General features: G+C 42.4%; 1 protein-coding gene across 1 annotated transcript in view; it reads right to left on the bottom strand.

Annotated features, from left to right (window-relative positions):
* LOC145399031 (dipeptidase 1-like) overlaps window positions 1-25,243 on the bottom strand; it is a 65,206-nt gene that overhangs the window by 8,251 nt on the left and 31,712 nt on the right. The window contains exons 5-8 of the mRNA XM_080271760.1: window positions 22,351-22,483; window positions 5,156-5,306; window positions 4,389-4,467; window positions 1,878-2,054 (exon numbers count right to left, since the gene is read on the bottom strand). Coding sequence (XP_080127886.1) covers window positions 1,878-2,054; window positions 4,389-4,467; window positions 5,156-5,306; window positions 22,351-22,483 — 540 coding nt within the window. The remainder of the gene's footprint in view (window positions 1-1,877; window positions 2,055-4,388; window positions 4,468-5,155; window positions 5,307-22,350; window positions 22,484-25,243) is intronic.

Genomic DNA, 25,243 nt, shown 5'->3' with positions numbered 1-25,243 from the left:
AGAGGAGGAGGATGGAGGAAGCGGGGAAGGGGAAGAGAAGAGAGAAGATTGACAAATGGGGTGAGCAAGGGAGAGGTTGAGAATGAAGAGGGAGTGAAAGGAAGGGAGAAGAAGAAAGGAGAGACGGAAGGGAGGTGTAGGAAGGGAAGAGAAGGAAGAGAGGGAAAGGAAGTGAAGGGGAATGGAAAAAAGAAGGGGAGTATAATGAAGAGGGGAGAAGGGAGGGGAAGGAAGAGAGGGAGAGGAAGGGATTGAGGGGATGAAAGAGAGAGGAAGGGGAGGATAATGGGCGGACAGAGAGAGAGAGAGAGAGAGAGAGAGAGAGAGAGAGCGGAGAGGAGGGAAGAGAGCGGAGAGGAGAGAAGAAGGAAGAGACAAGAAAAAGGAAACACTAATTTTGAGGTAGAGATAAAAAAAAGGGGAAAAGAGACATTCAATGAGAGAGAGAGAGAGAGAGAGAGAGAGAGAGAGAGAGAGAGAGAGAGAGAGAGAGAGAGAGAGAGAGAGAGAGAGAGAGAGAGAGACTGTAAATTAACGGCAGTGAAAGAGAGAAAGAGAGAAGGACACACTAAACTGAAGACATAGAAAACGAGGGAGAAGAGTGAGACAGTAAATTAAAGAGAGCAAGAGAAAGAGAGAGAAGGGGGGACAACAAGGAGAAAATTCCTACGTCTCAGGAAACTAATAGGAAGGAAGATAAGAAGGACGGAAAGGAGAGAGAGAGAGAGAGAGAGAGAGAGAGAGAGAGAATTATACTCCAAATATATTCTATGACTATATTCTTTTTACTCTAACCTGGCCCAGATTTTCGTCCTTTTGCAGCTTATTTTACGTAGCTCAGTGGCTGAATGAGACAATGCTACGGCTCTATATCCTTCCCCTAGCATTTCTTCGTGACAAGCACCATATTCTAATGTATTCATACAACTCTGCATCCATGATGGAGAAAGAGCAATTTTAGGCCAAGTTAGTGTAAAAAGGGTGTAGTAAAATTTCCCTCAGTTGAATAAAAAAAATAAAAAAAAATAAATAATAATAATAATAATAATAATAATAATAATAATAATAATAAAAACTACAAAGAAATCGTTCATGGTTCCAGTACGAGAAATCTCATGAGCTGAATAAAATCGTTTGGCGTGAAAAAAAAAAAACTAAAAATACGTAATGATACTAAAACACATCATAAATAAGCTATAAAAATCTGGTCATGAGACTAGAGGTTTTACTAGAAATGGTTTATAATGGAGACTGATTTAGACTCTTCAGTATGAGGCGCCAGGTAAACAAATTTTTCTGTACAGGTATAATGATAAAAAAATGGCCCCCTCGTATTAAAGGGGTTAAGGAGATGGGGGTTACCAAGCAAGGACGTCATTAGGAGGAAGATAAGAAAAATTTATTCAGTTAGAGCCTTTGAGGAAAATTTAATTAGTGAAGGATCTTAATTAAGTGTGTCTTTAAGGAGAAAAACACTCAGGCGAGAATAGACCCTAAGGAAGGATTAAATGCACTCACACACACACACACACACACACACACACAGTTTCATACATCACAGAAATAAACACACAAAAACACATACTAACACATTTCCACACATCCATACACACACAAACACACACAAAAAAATAATCAGATATATCACACGACAGTAAGATAAGCAGACTATAGGCAACATCTACTTCTATATTACATCTATCGTAATCAAGTAAACGGAAGGGTTAATGATCAGCCTATTTCCCTTAACAGAATTATATGACCGAAAATCCTCCAATCACCTGTTAGAGATCGACTGTATGCAAGGCCAACAGTCCGACTGGGGCTTTCTAATCACTATACCACCATGATCACACAAAAAGGGCGCTAATACCCACCACCTGGAGGAGTATGTCGTCCGGCACGTTCCTGGGGTTGTCACAGAGGGCGCGGGAGGAGGAGTGAGAGAAGATGATGGGCGCCTTGGTGATGGCCAGTGTGTCCCGCATGGTTTGTGTGGACACGTGGGACAGGTCCACCATCATCCCTAGGCGGTTCATCTCTCGCACCACTTTCTGTTGGGAGAGAGGGAGAGAGGAATTAATAAGGAAGGGGAGAGAAAGGGAGGGAGGAAGTAATGAGAAGTGGGTAAAGAGGGGAGAGGAATGAGAGAGAAAAGGAGGGGAGAAAGGGCACGGAATGAGGAAGTGGTGACACGGATGTGAACGAAAAATGGTTGGAAGGATGAGGGGAAGAGAAGTGAGAAATAGTAAAGAGAGAGGCAAGTAAGAAGTAAGTAAAGAAGTAGAGAAGAGAGATAGATAAGAGGGAGAGCGGAAGGGAAGAGAACAGAAAAGGAAGTAAAGGGGGATGAATAAAAGGAAGATGTTTGTGTGGACATGTGAGATGGGCGGCACATTTCTCGTACCAATTTCTGCTGAAAAAGGGAGAGAAGAATTAACAGGGAAGGGGAGAAAGAGAGAGAGAGAGAGAGAGAGAGAGGAAAAAAAGTGTCAGAAGGGAAGAAGAAATGGTATGGTATGGAAAGAGGTAAGGCATAAAAGGGGGACAGGAAAAGCATGAAGCAAAGAAAGGAGACAAAAGAGCGTGGGGAGGAACGAGAGGGAGGGAAAAGAGAAAGGGAGAACAGATGAAAGAAAGAAGATGAATGGGGGAGGGTGTGGTCTAGGTCGAGATGTGAAGACAGGAAGTTCACATCTCGCATCCGTTTCTGTTGATGGATAGAGAACAGTTGTGAAAACAGGAAGAGGAAGAGAAGGAAGGGTGAGAGCGGAAGGCGAGGTAGACAGAAGGGTTATAATGTAAGGCGATACAGAAGAAGGGGTGATAATGAGAGGCATGGAAGAAAATGGGATGAGAAATGGAAGGGAGAGGGAGAATGAGAGAGAAGAGGAATGCAGCATCACTAAGTAACATTCACACGGCCCTGCAATGTCTTCACAGCTCTAGGGATGTCAGTGTTTAGTATGAGATGCTGCCACGTTACACATACACCTCACACTTCACACTGTTATTCCCCGTATTGCCGCATTGCACTACGCCACGCCTAACACACACTGCAACGTCATCTTACATACTGCCACATTTCATACAGGCCTCGCAATGTTTTACACACACACACACACACACACACACACACACACACACACACCACGTCTCCAATGCACAATTTTCTATCACCCTGTATAAAAAGTAGATGAAAACAATATATAGAATCATAAAAAGCAAAATAAAGTACTTGGAACGTGAAATTAAACTCTGCAGTAGCACTAGTAATTCATTTGATATTTCTCTTATATTACTAAAACATCAATAGAATTCCAACATAAACTAAAAATATATATTCAAATTTAAATAATAGGGGAAAATCTTCAGAATCTGCACATAAATAAAAAGACATATTTTCTTTTTTATTAGGTTCCGGGTTGGAGAATATAAAAAAAATATCCAAAAACGCACCGGCAAAAGATTTATTTCATGGTCATAATTAAGTTACACTCGTGTCCCATCAATACTGTAAGATTTTTTCGAATTTATTTCCTCTCAGTATTTTCCTTATTTTCCTTTACCTCCATCTCTCTATATACGTCAACTTTTTCCTGTCTACAGCATTCTCGTGGGTTTAGGAAGATCCCTAACACGTTTTCTCTTGCAGTTTATTTTGCCTCTGTCTATATATTATCTATCTGGTCATATCTAATCACCTACCTCCATATCTTCTCTCCTCTTACAGATTCTCTCTCTCTCTCTCTCTACCACGGGTCAAAAATACGTGTGTAGATATGGCCCTCGTACATTCGCGTCAATATCAGTTTTGTTACACCTCCTTAGTCTGTAATGGAGTAGTTCCTTTATCGAATTATATTTCACAACCACCAATATACGAATATATAATTTAAGGCCTAATTTAACAGAAGAACATTAAGGTAACATAAATAAATAAATAAATAAATAAATGAATAATCAACCAATATCCTTGTAACTCGTGAACCACCATTTATCGTCTCTTGGCAACGATCGATTGAACTTATAGACTTAGTAAATTAAACTGTCTGGGAATGAGACAACTTAGGCCAACTTGCAGGCGGCCAAGTTCCCCAGTTGTCTGGATGATGAGGCTCAATGGCTAGCCTGTGGGAGCGACGCCAGAGACTCGTTTCCTCCCCGCCTTTATTGTTATGAGGGTTCGTCCACCTTATATCCTTGAATCTGACGGCTTTTTTTTTTCTATGTAGAATGAAAGTAAAAAATAAAGATCTATTCACCATCCATCTATATGTATCTATTTATGTATGCCTCATCGTAAGAGGGCCTGCCTGGAAAACACAGCACCACTTGGCATTCTCTCGTCCCTACTCAGTAACAACCTCTCTGCCCACCAAACTCACCTTCCCGAAATCCGTAAGGCCCCAGGTCTCGTGCTTCTTGCCGTCGTGTGATTGCCGCTCTATTATGGACGAGGTGGCCCTGTGGTGGGGAGAGAAATATGAAACGAGAACATTAATTTTAAGTTACCCCTTGCGTATGGGTCAAGTCCTATTTTTCATTTAATTCCTGTTGTTTCCAGACAATTTTATTCAACTTGGAAAAGGTCTCTAAAAAGGAGCATTAACGACCTTTCTCTACATGATTGTCAAAATGTAAGAACAAATGGTACTTCATCAGCGGTGTGGATGAGTGTGAGAAGAATAAAAAGTGTTTTAAATGTGCTGTGACTGATTATTTTTATTTTTATTGACCAAGAAGTGTCGCAGGCACGGATGTGTGACAGGAAAATCTTAGGTGTGTTATACGTATGTGAGGGTAAATTTTCTCGCCGCTGCAAGTTACAATAAATATGTGAAAAACTGTTAGAGTGTCTTTTATGTGTGTTGTGACTTACTAGAGTCTGTTTCAGGTGTGATGGGGCTTATTAGAAAGAGTTTTACGTGTGTTTTAACTTAAGTGTGGTTTACATGTAATGAGACTACCTAGAGTGTGTTTTACGTGTGTGAGAACTTACAGGAGTGTGTTTTACGTGCGTTAAAATTTACGGGAGTGTGTGTTACGTGTGCTGTAACTTACTAGAGCGTGTTCCAAGTTGATTAGGACTTACTAGAATGTATTTCAAAATTATTAAAACTTACTAGTGTGTGTTTCACGTGTTTCTACTTACCAAGGGGTGTTGCAGGCGTGTGTGAGGGTGAGGTAGCGGACGCCCAACTCGTACATCATTCGCAGGGAGCCGAAGCTGTTGCTGATGCCGTGGCCTCCCTCGATGGCGATCATGCTGGCGATCTTACCTTTATCGAACACCTTCTTGATGTCTGTGGAAGGGAGAAGGGGAGAATTAGGTAGACGTCACCTTCTTGGTCTGTCTGGTGTCCTGTGAGTATATGCGTTTATCTAACAGTACATTTGTGTTCTGTCTTCTTAAGCACACTAGTCAACCATTAACACCCTCCATCTATGTACATAACCATCTGTCTATCTACCTATCTATCTATCTATCTATCCATGTACTCGTAAGCAACACTGATAAATGACCATAGTACGGTACTCCTTCCTCTCACAAACACCATCATCACTCACCTGTACCCTCCATCATATCCCTCTCCCTCTTTCCTGATCTACCCATTTCTCCGTTTCCAATCACTGCACTCTCACACACCTGAGTATTTATCGCTAAAACTCTGTGACAAGCAACTGCCCCGAGAGAGAATATCAAATAACATACGAAGACTGTCCACTCTGTATAATGAATATCAGGAAAGAGAGAAATGATAATCTGCATCTATATATATACGGTCTTCCTAACGTTTTGTACCGTTACATCTTCCAATATTATGCAAAATTATTCCTACGTGTATTCTTTAAAACTATTCCCCCCATTACGATACAAATATTACTTTATCGATATTTTATACAAGAAACTTCACCTCTGTATTAGGCAAAAAATTTCTACCTATTATAATGTTTTATAAAGTTCAAAATTATGAAAAAATGTTACCTTTATTATAGAGAAATATTCCTTGATATTCTGAGTATTCCTCCTCAACATTATTAAGCAATAATATTCTCCCGGACTTCATTCAAACAATTCCTCCAAATTTCACGAATATATTTCTCCTCATATTATGCAAAAAAAAATAATATAAACCCATTCCTCAAAATTCTGGAAACAAGCAGCTGGAAAATACGAAGCAAAATAAACAAAATTTTATCTGGATATGGTTTGGCAAACTCGCTATGATTTTTCTACGTAAAAAAAATCACTTGTCAGCCGTTTTCATATATATTTTTTTTTATTCCCGAATCTGGTTGGAATCAATTAAGGTTTTCTTTTTCGTTTTTTTTTTTTTTACCCCATGATTCAATATGGAACGCTATTTTTTATTCTGTCATTTCCTCTCATCGTTATCCTGTCACTTCTCCCGAGCCCTTTTGTTTTATCGAATTTATTTTATTTATTTTTTAACAATTTTCCTTTTGCGAGATGGGATTTGGTCGGCTCGAAAAAACTGCTTGACGTCAGCCTGTGTGTGTGTGTGTGTAATAATAATAATAATAATAATAATAATAACAATAATAATAATCTTGCGTTTCTCGGTGTTCTTAAATACTTCCGTACGTGCGATGGGGTAAGAGACAGCAGGGATATTGTTCATTTGTTCATCAAAATATAACACTTAAATCTGTCAAGGAGCAAAGGTACCAATCAACATTCTCTTCTTCTTTACTCCACATAATGCAAGAACTTCCTCTGAGGAGTAATTAGTCTGCTGGTCGGCCAAACAGGGTACCTCAGTGTGATGATGATGATGATGATGATGATTTTTTTTTTTTTTTAATGCGAGGAAGAAGGAACCAAAGGCCATGAGCCCGCAGTAACAGTTCCCTCCAAGAGAAAAACAAAATACAATAGAGAGCCAAATTCAAGATCCGATCATTTTGAGATGCCTGGACACACTGCGTTTGAAAGACTGGAGATCATAGGCAGCAGGAAATACGGACAGAGGGAGACAGTTCCAGAGCTGACCTGTTGCATAAATGAAAGACTGGGAGTAACGGTTAACTCTTGCATTAGAGAGTTGGACAGAAAAGGGATGAGAGTTTGCTACCAGACGGGTGCTAAGCGCCCGTCGTAGAGGTGGAGGAACGCAAGCAGACAGTTCAGAGGAGCAGTGACCATTAAAGTAGCGATAGAAAAGAGATAAAGATGCAACAGTGCGACGAAGAGACAGAGGTTGAAGGGAGTCAGTAAGAGGAGGAGAGTTAATGAGACGAAAAGCCTTTGACTCCACCCTATTGAGAAGAGCTGTATGTGGGGAGCCTCCCCACACATGAGAGTTGTACTCCACACAGGGGCGGATAAAACCCCTGTATAGAGTCAACAATTGTGCAGGGGTAAAGAAAGAACGGTGTCGGCTTAGCACACCCAATCTCTTGGAAGCAGATTTCACAAGAGATGTAATATGATCCTTCCAAGATAAGTCCCGAGTAAATGAAACCCCAAGCATGTTTAAGGATGATGCAGGATTAAGCTGAATATTATTAAACATTAGTGGGTATACCTGTGGAAGATTTTGTCGGGTTGATAGGTGTAAGAACTGAGTCTTAGATGCATTAAAGACAACCATATTATTTTTACCCCAGTCAGAGATACAAGCCAAGTCAGACATTAGGTGTGCCATAGCCTCATCCCTTGTTTGTTGAAGTAACTGTTGAGATGGGCGTTGCGGGAACCGAATGGAAAGGTGAAGGGTGGAGTCATCAGCGTATGAGTGGATAGGGTTAGATGTACAGCTTAGAAGATCATTGATGAATAAAAGAAAGAGAGTTGGTGATAGGACAGAGCCCTGAGGAACACCACTGTTGATAGATCTAGGAGAAGAACGATGGCCGTCTACAACAGCGGCTATAGAACGACCAGAAAGGAAGCTAGCAATGAAGGCACAGATAGAAGGATAGAAACCGTAGGAGGGCAGTTTGGAAAGTAAAGATTTATGCCAGACTCGATCGAAAGCCTTTGAGATGTCAAGTGCAATGGCAAAGCTTTCGCCAAAGTCCCGAAAGGAGGATGACCAGGAGTCTGAAAGGTAGGTGAGAAGATCGCCAGTGGAGCGTCCCTGACGGAACCCATACTGACGATCGGAAAGAAGGTTGTGATAGGAAAGATGCCTTAAAATTTTTCTATTAAGAATTGACTCGAAAACTTTTGAAATACAGGACGTTAAAGCAATTGGACGATAGTTGGAGGGTTGGGAGTGGTCACCCTTCTTTGGGACTGGCTGAATGAGAGCAAACTTCCAGCAAGAAGGAAAGGTACAAGTTGACAGACAAAGGCGAAAGAGTTTGCCTAGGCAGGGTGTAAGCACAGAAGCACAGTTCTTGAGAACAACAGGAGGGACCCCATCAGGCCCATATGCCTTGTTAGTACTGAGGCCAGTGATGGCAGAAAATACATCAACTGAAGAAATTTTAATGTCAGCCATGAGGAAGTCAGAGGGGGAAAGTGATGGAGGAACAGCACCGGAATCGTCTAAGGTGGAATTGGAGGAGAAAGTCTGTGCGAAGAGATCTGCTTTATCAGTAGAAGAAATAGCTACAGAACCATCAGAGTAGAAAAGAGGAGGGAAGGATGATGAGGTAAAGTTGTTAGAAAGATTTTTGGCAAGGTGCCAGAAAGAGCGGGAAGAATTCGAGTTGGAGAGTTGAGAACATTTAGTATGGATGAAATTATTTTTAGTAGAGCGAAGAACAGACTTAGCACGATTCCGGGCAGAAACGTAAAGATGATGTGATTCAGGGGTGGGTTGGCTCCGGTACCTTTTGTAGGCCCTCTCCTTGTTGCGGACAGCATTAGAACAAGCGTGATTAAACCAAGGCTTTCTTGCGTTAGTCAAAGGATATGAGAAAGGAATGTATGCTTCCATGCCCGAGAGAATAACCTCCGTAATGCGCAAGGCACACTCAGATGGCTCACGGCCATGGAAGCAATAATCATTCCAGGGAAAATCAAAGAAGTACTGCCTGAGGGCCTCCCAGTCCGCGGCTCCAAAATGCCACAGACGACGTTTCCCTGGAGGGTCCACAGGCCGTACCGGAGTGATAGGACAGGTTAAAGTAATGAAGTTGTGATCGGAGGAGCCCAACGGAGAGAAAAGATTAACAGAGTAAGCAGAAGGATTAGTTGTGAGGAAGAGGTCAAGTATGTTGGAGCTCTCTCCAAGGCGGTCAGGGATACGGGTAGGATGCTGTACAAGCTGCTCTAGAAGATGATAATGATGATGCTGAAAGTGAATGAGATGATGATGATGATGAAAATCACTGTGATGATAATGAATGTGACTGTGATGATGATGATGATGATAATGATGAAGATGAAAGTGACCGTGATGATGATGATGATGATGATGATGAAAGTGATTGTGATGGGGACGATGCTGATCAAAGCCGCCTCTCATTTCACCACCACCACTCCACATCGCAAACGCAGTATTAGCGAACTTCTGACCGCTCCAGAAAGCATCCCTCCCTCACCACGACCGCCAATATTACAGCTTCTGGGGGCCTGGTCTGTTAATAGGATGGAGGGTTGATAATTCTGACCCTCGAAATCACGAACGCAATATTAGTGACCTTATGACGATTCCGAGAAGCGTCCATTATCAAGATTATTCGCGATATTGTAGCGGCAGGAATGGTTGGTTAATGGGCTTGGAGGGTAGCCTTGTCTGCCTGTTATGGTGATTATTCGGGGTCATGCACGTCGCTGTCATCATTATCATCACCATTTTCATCATCATCATCATCATCATTACTGTTAACCGTCGTAATCGTAATCATTGGTGTTATCATCGTCATTTTTCATTATCATCACAACCTCCTCTCTCTCTCTCTCTCTCTCTCTCTCTCTCTCTCTCTCTCTCTCTCAAAAGTAACATTAACCTGTGTTTTTAAGCAAGCCCTTTCCCGTGACTCGCAAAAAGTAAACTCACCAAAAAATCCATATTCCTCTATAAATCTTCCTCCACTTCCACATCACAACATCCCATCTTTTCTCCCCATCTCCACACACAACAGCGATTATCTCCTTATCGCCTTATCTGTCCCTCTCAGCATCTTCTCCCCTGGTCCTTAAGTCACTCGTCCCCCCCCATCCCCTCCCATCCCCTCTCCTCTCTCCTACTTAATCTCTCTGAAGGAAGATCTGTCAGTCAGGCTATCTCTTTATGTCACTAAATCCTTGGCTATTGATTTCCTTAGCTTGATCTCTTTTATCTATTTTATCTACTCTGTGCTACTCTCTCTCTCTCTCTCTCTCTCTCTCTCTCTCTCTCTCTCTCTCTCTCACCAGCACACTAAGCCTCGGATATACTGACATACGAGCAATATATTCATCGTAAACACAGACATATCGCGATGGCCAAGATAATTGCTAATATACACACAATGGGAGATATAATGTTGCTTTTAGAAGGTCCTGCCTAATGGTGGAAATGGAAGACGAAGGAGAGGGAGACCAAGAACGAGGTGGAGGGACACGGTAGGGGAGTGCATGAAGGAGGGTGGTGTACCGTCGAAGGTGAGGTCGTTCAAATCTGTCATCAAACCCTTGGAGATGCAATTTGTATCTCACTATTCCTACTAATACATCGTTATATTCTGTTTACGAGGACTGCAGTGGAGGGATTAGTGAAAGCTATATTTAACCCCCCCAAAATCGAAAATTATATAAAAAGGTAAATAACATCGGCAGGAGATAACAAACAAAATATATGATACGTCATGGGACCAAAATCTCGAAAGGTGGAGTGTTTTTTCCGTTGACTTACATTGTCTGGCAGTACCCTCGACCCCTAATCTTTCTGCTGCCACCATAATTTAAGAGTTAATTAAGAAAGGTTTCAATTGCTGATGTAAAATATCTGGAGAAAATTAACAAGGGTCACTTCAATTATCATCTGATGAGAGGTAATAAATAACTTGACTTTCAACAACATAAGGGATATAATTATTTACAGCACTAGCAGTAATGAAATAGAACTGATAAAATTACTAAAATAAATATACTGTAAAATCCACTAAATACCTACACCATTCTGACTATTCCATATTAAACTGTAAATCATGGAAGCAATACATATTTTTTTTTTCCTCGTACTTGGGGAATGTGATGCCATCCACGAAAAATTATTAATATTTTGGAGTTTCTATAGGTTGTGACTGAACTACAGGTATTTGTAAAAGAAGTTGGTCATTTTCACACAAATTTTGATATAAAACTGCCATTATAACATATCAGGGAATTTTTCCTGAGTCTTAATGCACAGAGCTATGTAGTAGTTAAAACACACACACACACACACACACACACACACACACACACACACACACACACACACACACACACACACACACACAATGTAACCGCTGTTCCCCCTTTTCTCACTAAGTCCTCTAAGTCTGTCCTCAGAGACCCACAATCCTGGCCCAGTCCTAAGACGGTGTGATTAAATATCTAGTAATCTTTATTATCTCTGTCTGTCTGTCTGTCTCTCTGTCTGTCTGTCTGTCTGTCTCTCTCATTTCATTCTTCATATATTTTACATCTACAGTATACTCATAATCTTTTGCAATTTATTTATGTATGAATGCATGTATATCTGTATGTACGAATGTATGTATGCATCTATGTATATATTTAAGTATCTCTATGTATGTATACATGAACGTATGTATGTATGTAGGTATGTACTGATGCTTAGACGTATGAATAGCCTATAATTGTGAATGAATGAATAAACGATGTATGAACGTAAGGATATATGTAAGTAACCTATGTATTAATGTATGTATGTATGTATGTATGTATGTATGACTCGCACTATGAAAAATACATGAAGTGGCAATGAATACAAATTACGGCAACATCATTAATCTCCCAAAATTGTTTTCCCTTCCAGTTTCTCTCTAATATATTTGGCAACACATTTTTAGAAAGCGATATCATGCGTAATACTCAAATTTAAGCGCGCGCGCGCGCACACGCACACACACACACACACACACACACACACACACACACACACACACACGTTCCTTTCAGTTCAGTGTTAAGTGTGACTTTGATTTAGTCTTTCTCCCCCTTCCTTCCTTACTGTTTCATTCCCTTCCTTACTGTTTTTACTTCTTTTCACTGTCTTGACTCTCGCATCTTAATTCTCTCTCTTGTAAGCAAAGACTAAATTAAAATCTAAGGTGCCCTCCAGCCTGATTTCACTAGGCACAGTTCCAAACATAATTATGAAACCATAACGCTTACGTCTGACTCAAAGGCTACAAAGGGATGGCAGGGGAGCGGCAGCAGATGAGGGTAGGTGGGCGTGAACGTGTTACCTTTCTCCCACTAACTCCCCTGTAACTCAGAGTGTCGGTGTTTCATGTGTTCGAAAGCGCAACTACACTTTATTTTTATGTATCCAACTCTGAGCACAGATGTGACAGCCCGTTCCCTAATGCACGCCAATCCTCTTACGTGTCACACATGCTGAGATATTGAATACATACTAAAGCCGTCTCTTTCAGGCCTGGTGTGATGGTATTAGCGGGGTATTTTTATGACATGTTGACAGGTCTGGAATATCAGTAAAGGCTATTTTAACGAAATGGAATTCGTGAAAATTACCCTTGCCCCAGCCTGGTCTTAAACTCCTGTCCTTTCAAACAACACACCACTTCTTATACCACTTAGCCACCTCCTCCTCCTCCTAATTATTCTGCATTACGATATTTAGACCAGAAATGGTTTAAATCAGTGGTATGGTTCGGGTCGACGCTCACATAACGCTACTCAGGGGAAGAGGGACGCTGGTTACCCTGGTTTTAAATGTCAGGCCGGATATCCTAGTCCTGGGCTCCTACGCTCCTGAGTGTGTGTGTGTGTGTGTGTGTGTGTGTGTGTGTGTGTGTGTGTGTGTGTGTGTGTGTGTGAGAGAGAGAGAGAGAGAGAGAGAGAGAGAGAGAGGAGGCGGATGGATGCATTTTTCTATTTCGCCTCCATATCACCACCCCCTCCCCCACCACAGCCACTAAGCCAAGCCTTCACGACATGACCTATCACCTCATCTAGTGTCACCTCGTCTTCCCTCGCCTATATTTAGCTCGCCGTATTGACTCTTTCCTGGTAGTCTAAAATGGTAACCCCTTCATCACGGGAAGTGCATTAAAAAAAAAAAAAATGTAAGAAATAATGTGACGAACTATTTCCACCTTTTTTCCCCCAAAAAAAAAGAAACGTAAAGGCTAAACTGTGAGGCGGAAGCAGGAAGGAAATACTACAGTACTACTACTACTACTACTACATTACTACTACTGCTACTACTACTACTAATAATAATAATAATAATAATAATAATATCTGAAGCCCAGAGCTAGAAACAAAGGTCTCTCCCACTCTCCTCCCCACCCTCTCCATTCCAGCACTCTTCTCTTATCTCTCTTCTCCTTTCCATTCATATTCCCTTAACCTTTACAATGTGATTTTTTTTTTTTTTTTATGCAGGATGGTCCTTACATAGCTCTTCTCTTCCTCTCCACACCGAGATTTGTTTTGTTTTGTGGATACAGGACACTATACTCTGTTCAATTTACCCTGGCTTAAATTGCCATCCTTCCATCTAGAATGCTGGTTTAGTACAAGAGATTACTACAAGAATATGGTGCTGGTCACGAAGAAGTGATATGGAAACGATGTACAGCTTTGAACTATACATGTTACATTAATTTCTTTCTTCTCTCTCTTCCATCACATTTCATCATCATCCTTCTTCTTTCTTTCTTTCTCTCTCTCTCTCTCTCTTTTCTCTCCCATTCATCTAATCTCCCGGCTGTAAATCCCCCCCTCCCTCACTACTCTCCTTTTCTCCTTTACCTCCCTTCCTCTTCTCTCCCTCTCCTCTTCCTCTCTTTTCTCTCCCTCTACCTCATCTTTTCTCTCCCCTCCCTCTCTACTTTTGCCCTACTTCACTTCCTTTCTCTCTCACCCCTCTCACTCTCACACTCAGTCCTTCAATCACTCTCTCACATGCTCCTTCCCCTCCACCAAATTACTTTCTCCCCTCTCACTCATTCTCTATTTCTTGCCCTTTCTCTCTTCCCCTCCATCTGATTTCCCAACCCTTTCCCACTCTCTCTCACTCTAACTCACTTTCTCTCAGCTCACTTTTTTTTCACATAATTTCCTTTTTCTTTTATACTCTCACATTTTACATCAATTTCACACTTTCACATTCGTTCTAGTCCTTCTCTGTTTTTCTTCCGCCAAATTTTCTTCTCCTCTCTCACTTTCTCACTCTCAATCACATTCTCTTACTGATTCTCTCTCTCTCTCTCTCTCTCATTTCCTTCTCATTTCCCACTGTCTCACTCACATTCACTCTCACCAGCACCACTCTCTCACTCAGTCTCGCACATTCTCTCCCCTCTATCTTTTTCCCTCCAACATCTAATTTCCTCCCCCATCTTTTCCCCTCCCACCCAATTTTCCCTCCTCCCTCCCCCATCCCCTCTCCTCCCCCACCCCCCAACCATCACCTCTTGCAGCTCCTCTTAATATTGGAACGAGATATATTCTGCTGCTGCTGGTGTGTGTGTGTGTGTGTGTGTGTGTGTGTGTGTGTGTGTGTGTGTGTGTGTGTGTGTGTGTGTGTGTGTGTGTGTGTGTGTGTGTGTGTGTGTGTGTGTGTGTGTGTGTGTGTGTGTGTGTGTGTGTGTGTGTGTGTGTGTGTGTGTGTGTGTGTGTGTGTGTGTGTGTGTGTGTGTGTGTGTGTGTGTGTGTGTGTGTGTGTGTGTGTGTGTGTGTGTGTGTGTGTGTGTGTGTGTGTGTGTGTGTGTGTGTGTGTGTGTGTGTGTGTGTGTGTGTGTGTGTGTGTGTGTGTGTGTGTGTGTGTGTGTGTGTGTGTGTGTGTGTGTGTGTGTGTGTGTGTGTGTGTGTGTGTGTGTGTGTGTGTGTGTGTGTGTGTGTGTGTGTGTGTGTGTGTGTGTGTGTGTGTGTGTGTGTGTGTGTGTGTGTGTGTGTGTGTGTGTGTGTGTGTGTGTGTGTGTGTGTGTGTGTGTGTGTGTGTGTGTGTGTGTGTGTGTGTGTGTGTGTGTGTGTGTGTGTGTGTGTGTGTGTGTGTGTGTGTGTGTGTGTGTGTGTGTGTGTGTGTGTGTGTGTGTGTGTGTGTGTGTGTGTGTGTGTGTGTGTGTGTGTGTGATGAGCTGAGGTGCGATGGGTTGGGTTGGGTTGGGTTAGGTGCGGTTAAATCAGTTTAGATTAGATTAATTTAAATTAGATTAGGAAACGGTAGGAAGAGGTAAGTTAGGTGGTTAGGATGATTTACGATAGCGCACGGCAGGGTAGGGTAGGGTAGGGTAGGTAGGGTAGGGCAGGGTAGGGTAGGGTACATACGAGCAATAAACTGATGTAGTGTGTGTGGCCATCTGGTGAAGCCGTGGGCCTGTGTTGGGGGGACCAGTGACAAATTATTCCTAACACCATATGCCGTCTACACCATCATCTATCCCCCGACCCCCAAATGAGAGTAGATTAATTACCCAGGAGTGACATTTGGGATTAATGAAAAGTGACAGTGATTGTTATGCAGTTGCTGAAGTAATACTAAGAGCAATAATAAAAAATAATAATAATTCATCATAGTCTAATCGTTGTCAGCCCGAAAGATATATAATAATTACACTCTCTCCTTTCTTAAATGCCTTAAAATGTATTAAATTTCATTTTCGGAAACCATTCCTATGCTTAACATTTTCCTGCACGGCTAGCTTGTGATTTTCATTCTCTTCAGTCTTCCCTTCATATTTTATTTTGCAATTAGAAATATTCCCATCCCTATACAGAATTTTTTTACACCATCTTGTTCCAGTTTATTGCTCGTAAAGGAAATATATTGCTGGATTTTTTTTTTACTGTCAATTAATTATCCACTTTCTACTTTACACATTTCTTTTCCACACTCATCTGTTGTGATTTTCTGTTGGCAAGGCAGCTAAATTGTCAAGTTTCTTATATACTGTAAATTAATTGCACAAGTTTCGCCATTCTTTTTCACATTCTCTTGTCCTGGTTTTGTGTTGGTAAAGGAAGTGTGTTGAAGACAGTGTTCAGCCGCTGCCTCCCAAGCGGACACAAGCTTATCCCCTCAACACACACTCACAAGACACTCCTTTTTCCTTCAATTCCCTTTACATTTCCTTTTCCCTCATGCTTTCTCTTGTCTGTATTTCCTCTTCCTCTTTCCTTGATCTAGATTCTCTCTCTCTCTCTCTCTCTCTCTCTCTCTCTCTCTCTCTCTCTCTCCCACAACACCTATTTTCCTTTCCAAGTGGCTCCTTCACACTATTATCTATTCATCTATCTAATTATTTGTCTATTATCTATCTGTCTATCTATCTATCTATCCTCTATTTTTGGCAATTTTCTCTTCTTCCTCCACTCTTCGACAACCACTACGTCTGCCCTCCTCCCCTCCACTTCACTTCCACTCAAACTCTTTCCTCCACTCACCGCGCCCTCCTTCTTTCCTCTTCCACTCTTTCTCCTCCTCCCCCTCCCTTTCACCATTTCCTGTTTTTCCTCTCGCTCCTCTCTTCTTCCTCTTTCCTCTCCTTTCATCGTCCTTATCTTCCCCCTAACCCTACCTTCACCCTTCACCGTCCCTCTCATTCTCCTCCTCTCTCTCCTGTCTTTCGCTTCCTTCCTTCCTCCTCCACCTTCCCCTACCCTCTCCCTACCCTCCCTTACCCACCCCTAGCCTTCCCTTCTCCTCCTATGCTTCCCCTCATCCCATCTTCTTTCCCCTCTCCTCCTCATCCTCATCCCTCCCTCCTCCTCCTCCTCATCTCCTCCATTCCTTCATCCTTCCTCCAGTCTAACCCTCTCTTCCTCATCCTTCCTCACCTGTCCCTCCTGGTCCTCCTATCAACCCCCCCCCCCCCGCCCATCTTCCCTCTCCTTCTCCTAATGTCGCAACGACCTATAAACCTGTCTCTTGTCCGGCCATTGGGTCTTTCCTCCTTCAGTAGAGTGTGTGAGGCGTTTAGAGCTGCCGGGCCACTAAGGAAAATATTACAAGCACACGCACATACACACACACACACACACACACACACACAAAATAATATCACAAGCACACACACACACACACACACACACACACACAAAATAATATCACAAGCACACTCACACGCAACAATATCACAAGCACAAACACACACAAAAAACACACTTCAAACATAAACAGGCATAATAAGACGATAATCACTACGAACTGCTACAAATATCAGTTTATCGAGTTAAAAAAAACACACACACACAAAAAGGTGAATGTTTTGCTGGATCGTGTGTAACTTTCATATCTTGCATAATTACTCACACTCACACGCACGCATTTACACGTGAATACGTAGAGAGAAATGTGTGTGTGTGTGTGTGTGTGTGTGTGTGTGTGTGTGTGTGTGTGTGTGTGTGTGTAATGGGGTGGTATATGGGAGGGTAAAGTGGCTGCCAGTGATTTAAATGAGGCAAGAAAAGATGCGAAAGGGGTAAACCACGAAGAGATCAACTGGGTCTGACTCAGGATGTTAAAACAGGCTTGGCATAGATCATTATTTATACGACAGCTGACACCACTGAGAGAGAGAGAGAGAGAGAGAGAGAGAGAGAGAGAGAAAAGTGACAGCGTAGACTGGATCTTTAGGAGGGCGGAGTGGTCTCTTAGCTGGTTATGGTGTGGTGGAGCCTTCACCTTAAGGCTCACTCACTTACTCTCTCACTTTCTCACCTTCTCGCTCTCTCCCTCACTTTTTTCACACTTATATTTCAGGAGGACTCGGTTTATTTCACTTGCTCACTTTCCCCTCCTTTCTCACTTTATCTCACTTTTTATATCCTTTCCATTTTTTTTTTTCCAGGGAAGACTCGCTTACCTTTACTCACACTATAAAGCCATCTCTCTCTCTCTCTCTCTCTCTCTCTCCAAACACTGAAATATTCCCTTTCATCTTTCCATTTGCTTCTTTGCGTTTCCTTGGTGTCTGTATCAGAGGTGTTTCGTGTTTGATCTCTCTCTCTCTCTCTCTCTCTCTCTCTCTCAAAACGTGAACCGAAACTACGGAATTCTAATCTCACAAATTCTACAGTATACCTTTGTGTGTGTGTGTTTGTTTGTGTGTGTGTGTTTGTGTGTGTGTGTGTGTGAAAGAGAGAGAGAGAGAGAGAGAGAGAGAGAGAGAGATCCCATGTCCCTGTGCTAATCTATCGAGAACAACGCATAACTCAATAAAACACGCACAAAAACACTCAAATACACCAAAAAACACCCCAATACACCCGCGCTAAAACTCCCACACCCAATATTTGCGACTGGGTGTAACTTTGATCAACTGGAGCTGCGTCGCTAAGTACCATGTTTACTGTTGGCCTGGCGGGGTGGGGTGGGGTGGAGGGTGGGGTTTTGGTGGGGCGGTGTGGTGGGTGGTGAGGTGGTGGGAGGCGGACAAGTGGTTGAAACAAGGGAGGTTAAAGGCTGGAGGTTGGAAGTTGGAGGTTTGAGGAGGAGTAGAGACAGAATGGGGAGGGTTTTGTAGAGTTGAGGGTATGGGGTAAAAGCTGAGGGTTGAAACGTGGCTGGACTGTGTGTGTGTGTGTTTTTTTTTTAATGTACGTGAGAGGTGATACTCGGGGGCTCTGAGGAAGGAAACTAAGAGTACAGAAGATGAAGATTATAACAGACAGGATGATGAAAGTAGTTACGTAGCAGAAGTTGATCGCAATAATACTGATAATAATAATAATAATGATCATAATAATAATAATAATAATAATAATAACAGTAATAATAATAAACAATACTCATACTAATACTAATACTACTAATACTTAAAGTCTATCTATCTATCTATATATCTAGGCTGCTTCCCCCAAGGAAAGGGAGGTAGCCGAGACAGGACGACTCACTCTCCATTTACTCATCCATTCAAACACATTCATTCGCATCTTAGCCCCAAAGGGTAGAACGGACAGATCCTCACTGCACCACACCGCACAAGGGTCAACTGCGCAATGCAATCAGTGACATCCGCAACAGGGCCCGACAGCAGAACTGGTTTACCCCTGCCACATCATAATAGACCCATCCCCTTACCCGCACCTGACCTGACTAGCTGATCAGACCAAATGCGGGAGAATATCCCCTCAGGGCTGCGTCATCATTTATTCATTCACAATTTCTCTCCATTTATTTCTGTCATGCACAGCCACTCTTCCTTGCTCAACAGACATCCCTCTCGCATCCAGCGCTCTCTTCACACTGTCCATCCATCCTATTCGTGGTCTTCTTCTCAGCCTTACACCTCTAACATCAGATCTAGTTATCTTTTTCACCAATCGCTCATTATCCATTCTCTCCATATGCCCAAACCATTGCAACACCCTCTGCTCAGCTCTACCAGCCATCTCCCGAACAACTCCAGTTCTCCTTCGCACTTCATCATTTCGCACTCGATCCATACGCGTCACTCCACACATACTCCTCAGACATCTCATCTCCATTACATTCAAACTTTTCCTCTCTGCTACACCCATATTCCATGTTTCAGCCCCATACAATGCAGTCGGTACCACAACACCCTCATACAGCCTTCTCTTTACATCCATTCTAAGCGAACGACATTTAAACACTTTTTTCATTCCTCCCAGCACCTTTCCTACTTCATTTATTCTAAACTTCACTTCTGCATCTATTCTTCCATCCACAGCAACATGTGACCCTAGATATTTAAAACAATCTACCTCCTCAAGCAACTCACCATTCAAAACTATATTCATCCCCCTACCATCTATCAACCTCGTACACTTCATCACTTTACTCTTATTCTCATTTACTTTCAATTTCCTCCTTTCACACACCCTTCCAAACTCCTCTACCAACTGTCTCAATCTCTCCTCTGAATCAGTCACCAGTGCAGTATCATCTGCAAACAGCAGCTGCTTCAGATTCCACTCTCCTCCATCAACATTTACCAGACTCAGACCACCTAAAACTCTTGCATTCACCTCCCTTACAACAGCATCCATGTAAATATTAAACAACCAAGGCGACATCACACATCCCTGTCGCAGCCCCACTCTCACGGGAAACCAATCACTCACAGCTTCTCCCACTCTTACACACGCTCTACTATTTACATAAAAACTTTTCACCCCTTTTAGTAACCTACCATCAAGTCCATACAATCTTAAAACAGTCCACAAAGCCTCCCTATCAATTCTATCATACGCTTTCTCTAAATCCATAAATGCCCAAAATACATCCTTGCCTTTCGCTAAATACTTTTCACACACTTGTCTCACAGCAAACACCTGATCAACGCATCCCCTCCCTCTCCTAAAGCCACACTGCTCATCACTAATCACTCCCTCTGTACCCTCTCTAACTCTCATAATTAACACTTTACCATACACCTTACCTACAACACTCAACAGACTTATACCCCTGAAGCTAGCACATTCATACTTATCACCCTTGCCTTTATACAACGGGACCACACAAGCACTTGCCCAGTCAATTGGCACCATACCTTTCTCAAAGCACACATTCAACAATCTTATTAACCAGTCAACAATAGTCACTCCACCACCCTTCAGGCATTCCACAGCACACCCATCCATACCTGCAGCTTTCCCTGTTTTCAACTCCTTTACTGCCTTCTCCACTTCCTCCTTCGTGATCAAAGAATCATTCAACTCTCCCAACACATTTATTCCTTGCACCCTTCCATCCGCCACAATCTCAGCCACCCTTTCCTCCTCTACATTTAACAATCTTTCAAAATACTCTGCCCATCTCTTCCTTACTGCATCCACCTCAATTAACATCCTTCCATCCTCTGCTTTTACTCGTTCTTCCTTCCCAGACTCTCCCTTTCGCACCCTTTTCACCTCCTTCCAAAACATTTTCTTATTCTGTTGAAAATTCTCTGTCAGCCGCATACCCCACCTCTCATCTGCTGCCACTTTAGCATCACGCACAGCCCTTCTCGCTCTATTCCTCTTTTCCTTATACCTTTCATATGACATCTCATCCTTCCTCTGCAGCCACACTTCATATGCACGTCTCTTCTCAGCCACAGCCATACTTACTTCCTCGCAACACCATTCACTTCCTTTTCTTACACCACCACCCACACGTCTCACACCACACACCTCTTCTGCATGCCCCACCACAGCACTCTTAAACAACTGCCACTCCTCCTCCACGCTGCCATTTTCCCGATCTTTCACTGCATTCCACTCATCTTTCAATTTCTCCTGATACTCTATCTTTTTCTCTCTTTTATCCAACTCACTCACTTTCAAAACCTCCGCCACACCTAACCCTCCTAGCTCTCACCCATCTCTTACCTACTCTTAACTTTCCCTCCACCAGGTAGTGGTCAGACATACCTCCACCCTCCCCTCTCAGAACTCTCACATCCAACAATCTTCCTATTACATTCCTAGACACAACCACATAGTCCATCAAGGCTCTATCAACAACCCTTCCACCCTCCTGTCTCACCCATGTATACTTATAAATATCTTTCTTCTCAAACAGCGTATTCCCAATCACCATCTCTCGCTCAACACACATCGCTATCATTCGTTCCCCATTTTCATTTCTTCCAGGCACACCATGCATACCAACTACGCCTTCAACTGCTACATTTCCCACTCTAGCATTCAGATCACCCATCATTACCACATTCACATTCGCTCCAAAACTCTGCAGACACTCATCAACATCATTCCAGAAAGACTCCCTCTCTTCTTCATCCCTTTCACTACCAAGCCCATATGCACTCACAAACACCCACAACTCACGTTCAAATTTCGCTTTCACCCACATCAGTCTCGATGACACCTCCTTCCATTCAATCACACATTGCTGTACTTCCGGACTCACTAACATGGCCACACCTTCTCTTGCCCTTCCTCTATCAACACCTGACAATCTTCCATTCACACTTCCAAACATAGATTCCCCCTTCCCTTTCATCTTCGTTTCACTCAAAGCTAACACATCCAACTTTCTTCTCACAAACATTCTCCCAATCTCCTCCCTTTTAGCCTCAATCGTACTACATCCACGCACATTCATAGACCCAATCTTCAGGGTACGGGGATACCTCCATCCCCCATCCCTTTCTCTGGCTACTACTGTAAAGAATATGAATATGAATATGAAGAAGAAACTACCAAAAGTTAATCAAAAGAATCAAGACATCCAAACTTCAGGCAATCAGAAGAACAGGGTGACCAATACCGACCTTGTGAACTGGTGACCAACTCAAGATGCTGGTTATACTTCTTGATGACTCGCTTGATGAGGTCTATTTGTTCCAGCGTCAACTGCACCGCGTTCTGGTACTGCGAGTCACAAGGGGTATACGCCACCCAGAACTGCAGTTAGAAGAGAAAAATGTATCAGGTTAGGTTAGGTTAGGTTTGGTTAGGGTAGATTAAGTTAGGTTAAGTCTGGTACTGAAAGTCTCACAAGATTCACACAAACCATAACAATACTAGAAGAGAAAATTAGGTATAAGTGATTGACAGGGAGAAACGGTGCAAGTGTAGGTTAGGCAATGGAAATACTGACTCCTTCACTATTCCAGAAGCTGTAGGTTTAATAAAATATCTAGAAAAAGCTAAAAACTGAATAAAACTCATGTTCACGGCCTGCAAATATCCAAATATATTCTCCAGTGCAAACCAATCATTTTAACTCTGTGCCAGTTTTCCAGTGCATTTTAGGTTTGCAGTTTAGAGTTGAATTTTAAAAAGTGGCAGTTGCAGGAATATAAATAAAGAAATGAATAAACCAATAAATAAATACAGTCCTCCTCCTGAAGATCCGATAAAAACATATTCAGTAATCCAGGCTGATGATTTTGGCTCAAGGTCACTTTTATAATATGTTTTACGGTGATATTTACAGCAATCAGTGCGTGTAAATATACATAATGCCATGCTGTTATTGACACTCATTATGGCTATACACACTACCGTACCTGATGACGCTGATAATGACGATGATTTTTTCTGCTTCTATCATCATGTAATTCCTAGTATAATATAAAAAAAATGGTGGTGGTGGTGGTGGTGGTGGTGGTGGTGGTGGTGGTGGTGGTGGTGGTGGTGGCGGTGGTGGTGATGGTGGTGGTGGTGGTGACAATTTTAATACCCATAATAATACTAAACACAATAATATCCCCAATTTTTTCACGCAGCATCATAAAGCAGGGGCATCAGCATCGCACATTATCATAATCAATGTTATTAACTAATGATTACATGCTATATTCCCACTTACTAATTACTATATGAGGCGCAGCTGAGAGTACTAATGGTTTAAATGAATGAATGGATTTTTACTCTCTCTCTCTCTCTCTAACTTGGCATCTTGATAATACTTCTAAATCTGTACTTTCATTTTTCTCATTTCTGAAGAGAGAGCAACCATTTTGGCCACTCTTCCTCACTTCTATTTCCTGTTCCCCTCATTACCTACCTCCAACCCTGTCTACCTCCCTCCCTAACCTCCTCCCTCCCTCCAGACATCCGTACCTCAAATTTTTCCAATCTCCAGGCCCACTTACCTCCCTCTCTAACTATCTCCTGCCCTCCATACCTCCACATTGCCCTCCTACTCTGCCTACCTCCAGCCCAGCCTACCTCCAACACTGTCACTACCTCCCTTCCAACTTATTTTCCTACCTAGTCCTCCTGCCTACCTTTAAATGCTACTATCAATCAACATACCTACCTTCCTACTTATGTTCCTAACTTATATATAGTAACAAATCTTTCATACTCTAACATCACCAAAAATCTACTTATCTAACTACCAACATATTCCGATACACACCTCCAACGCTATCACTTTACATGGTACCTGCCTAGCTAAATACTTAACCTCCACACTACCTACCCACCCTGCCTGCCTACCCCCTGCCTTCCTGCAACACACTCCATCACTCTACCTACCTCCACTGCTAATAAACTACCTGCCTGCCTTCCCCCCCTCCCCGCCTACCAGCCTACCTCACTATATCAGCACAATTAATACTAATCTTTTGAGCCTCTCCTGACTAATGGCGAACGGCCGAGAAAAACAGCTCATTCCGCTGAAATACGACATGATATAAAGAGTACTATTAATCTCTCTCCACACACACACACACACACACACACACACACACACACACACACACACACACACACCTAAGCACTACACAGGATCGCCTTAATTTATCCTCCAATTTATTTCCTTCATTTATTTTCCCTGCCCACGACTCCTGGCTCTTCATGACACCCCGCTCTCTCTCTCTCTCTCTCTCTCGTAAATCTGGAGGCTGCATGACCCTGAGTGAAAATACTGTCAACATTAGTAAACTCGAGTCGTTGGGCGAAGTTGTGTTCATCTGTCCCTGTCTACTGTGATTTCTATTTCGGGTGATATTTCTCTCGTGAGGTTCTCTCCCTGTCTATCTATCTATCTATCTATCTATTTATCTATCTACCTATCTAACTATTTATCTATCTACCTATCTATCTATCTATCTATCTACATCTGACACAAAGAGTCAAACAGACGGTCACAAAATTTATACACAGAAAAAAAAGTGGAATAGGGCGAGAAAGAGAAGGGTGACTGAGGAAATTTAGAAAAAGAGGCACTGAAAGAGAGGCGACATAAAAAATCCTAGTACCAGTGAAAAGAGCCATATGTATGCAGAGTATCATCGGAAGACGATAAGGGAGGAGGAGAAGGGAGGCAAGGAATTCGGAAAAGAGGATGAGGAAGGAGATATCGATCTGAGAAAGACCTGAATGAGGAGTGGGAGAGAGAAGGAGGGAGAACAAGGACAAAAAAAAAGAACTGTAACAGAGAGAGTTACTTCTATAAGGCAAACCATACAGATAATACGGTCCCTACGCGGCGTAAATACTGAACAGTAGTCGTTTAATTCTTATACCCAGGTCACTGATAAATTAAATACCAATAAACAGTACGAGGCAGACAGCAGCTACAGGTCAGAGAAATATATGTGGTAGGGAACGTAACTAACCCCCCCCCCTCTCTCTCTCTCTCAAATAATTATCCTCCTCCCCCACCCGTCATGTCCTCCTACTAACACAATTACCTTTCTCTTGATTCCA

This window comes from Coenobita brevimanus, chromosome 47 (genome assembly GCF_032717465.1).
Source record: "Coenobita brevimanus isolate Jiangsu-jjx chromosome 47, ASM3271746v2, whole genome shotgun sequence".
NCBI classification, from domain to species: domain Eukaryota; kingdom Metazoa; phylum Arthropoda; class Malacostraca; order Decapoda; family Coenobitidae; genus Coenobita; species Coenobita brevimanus.
The sequence above is the reverse complement of the archived record's forward strand: the minus strand, read 5'-3'. Positions and strand labels throughout refer to the sequence as shown.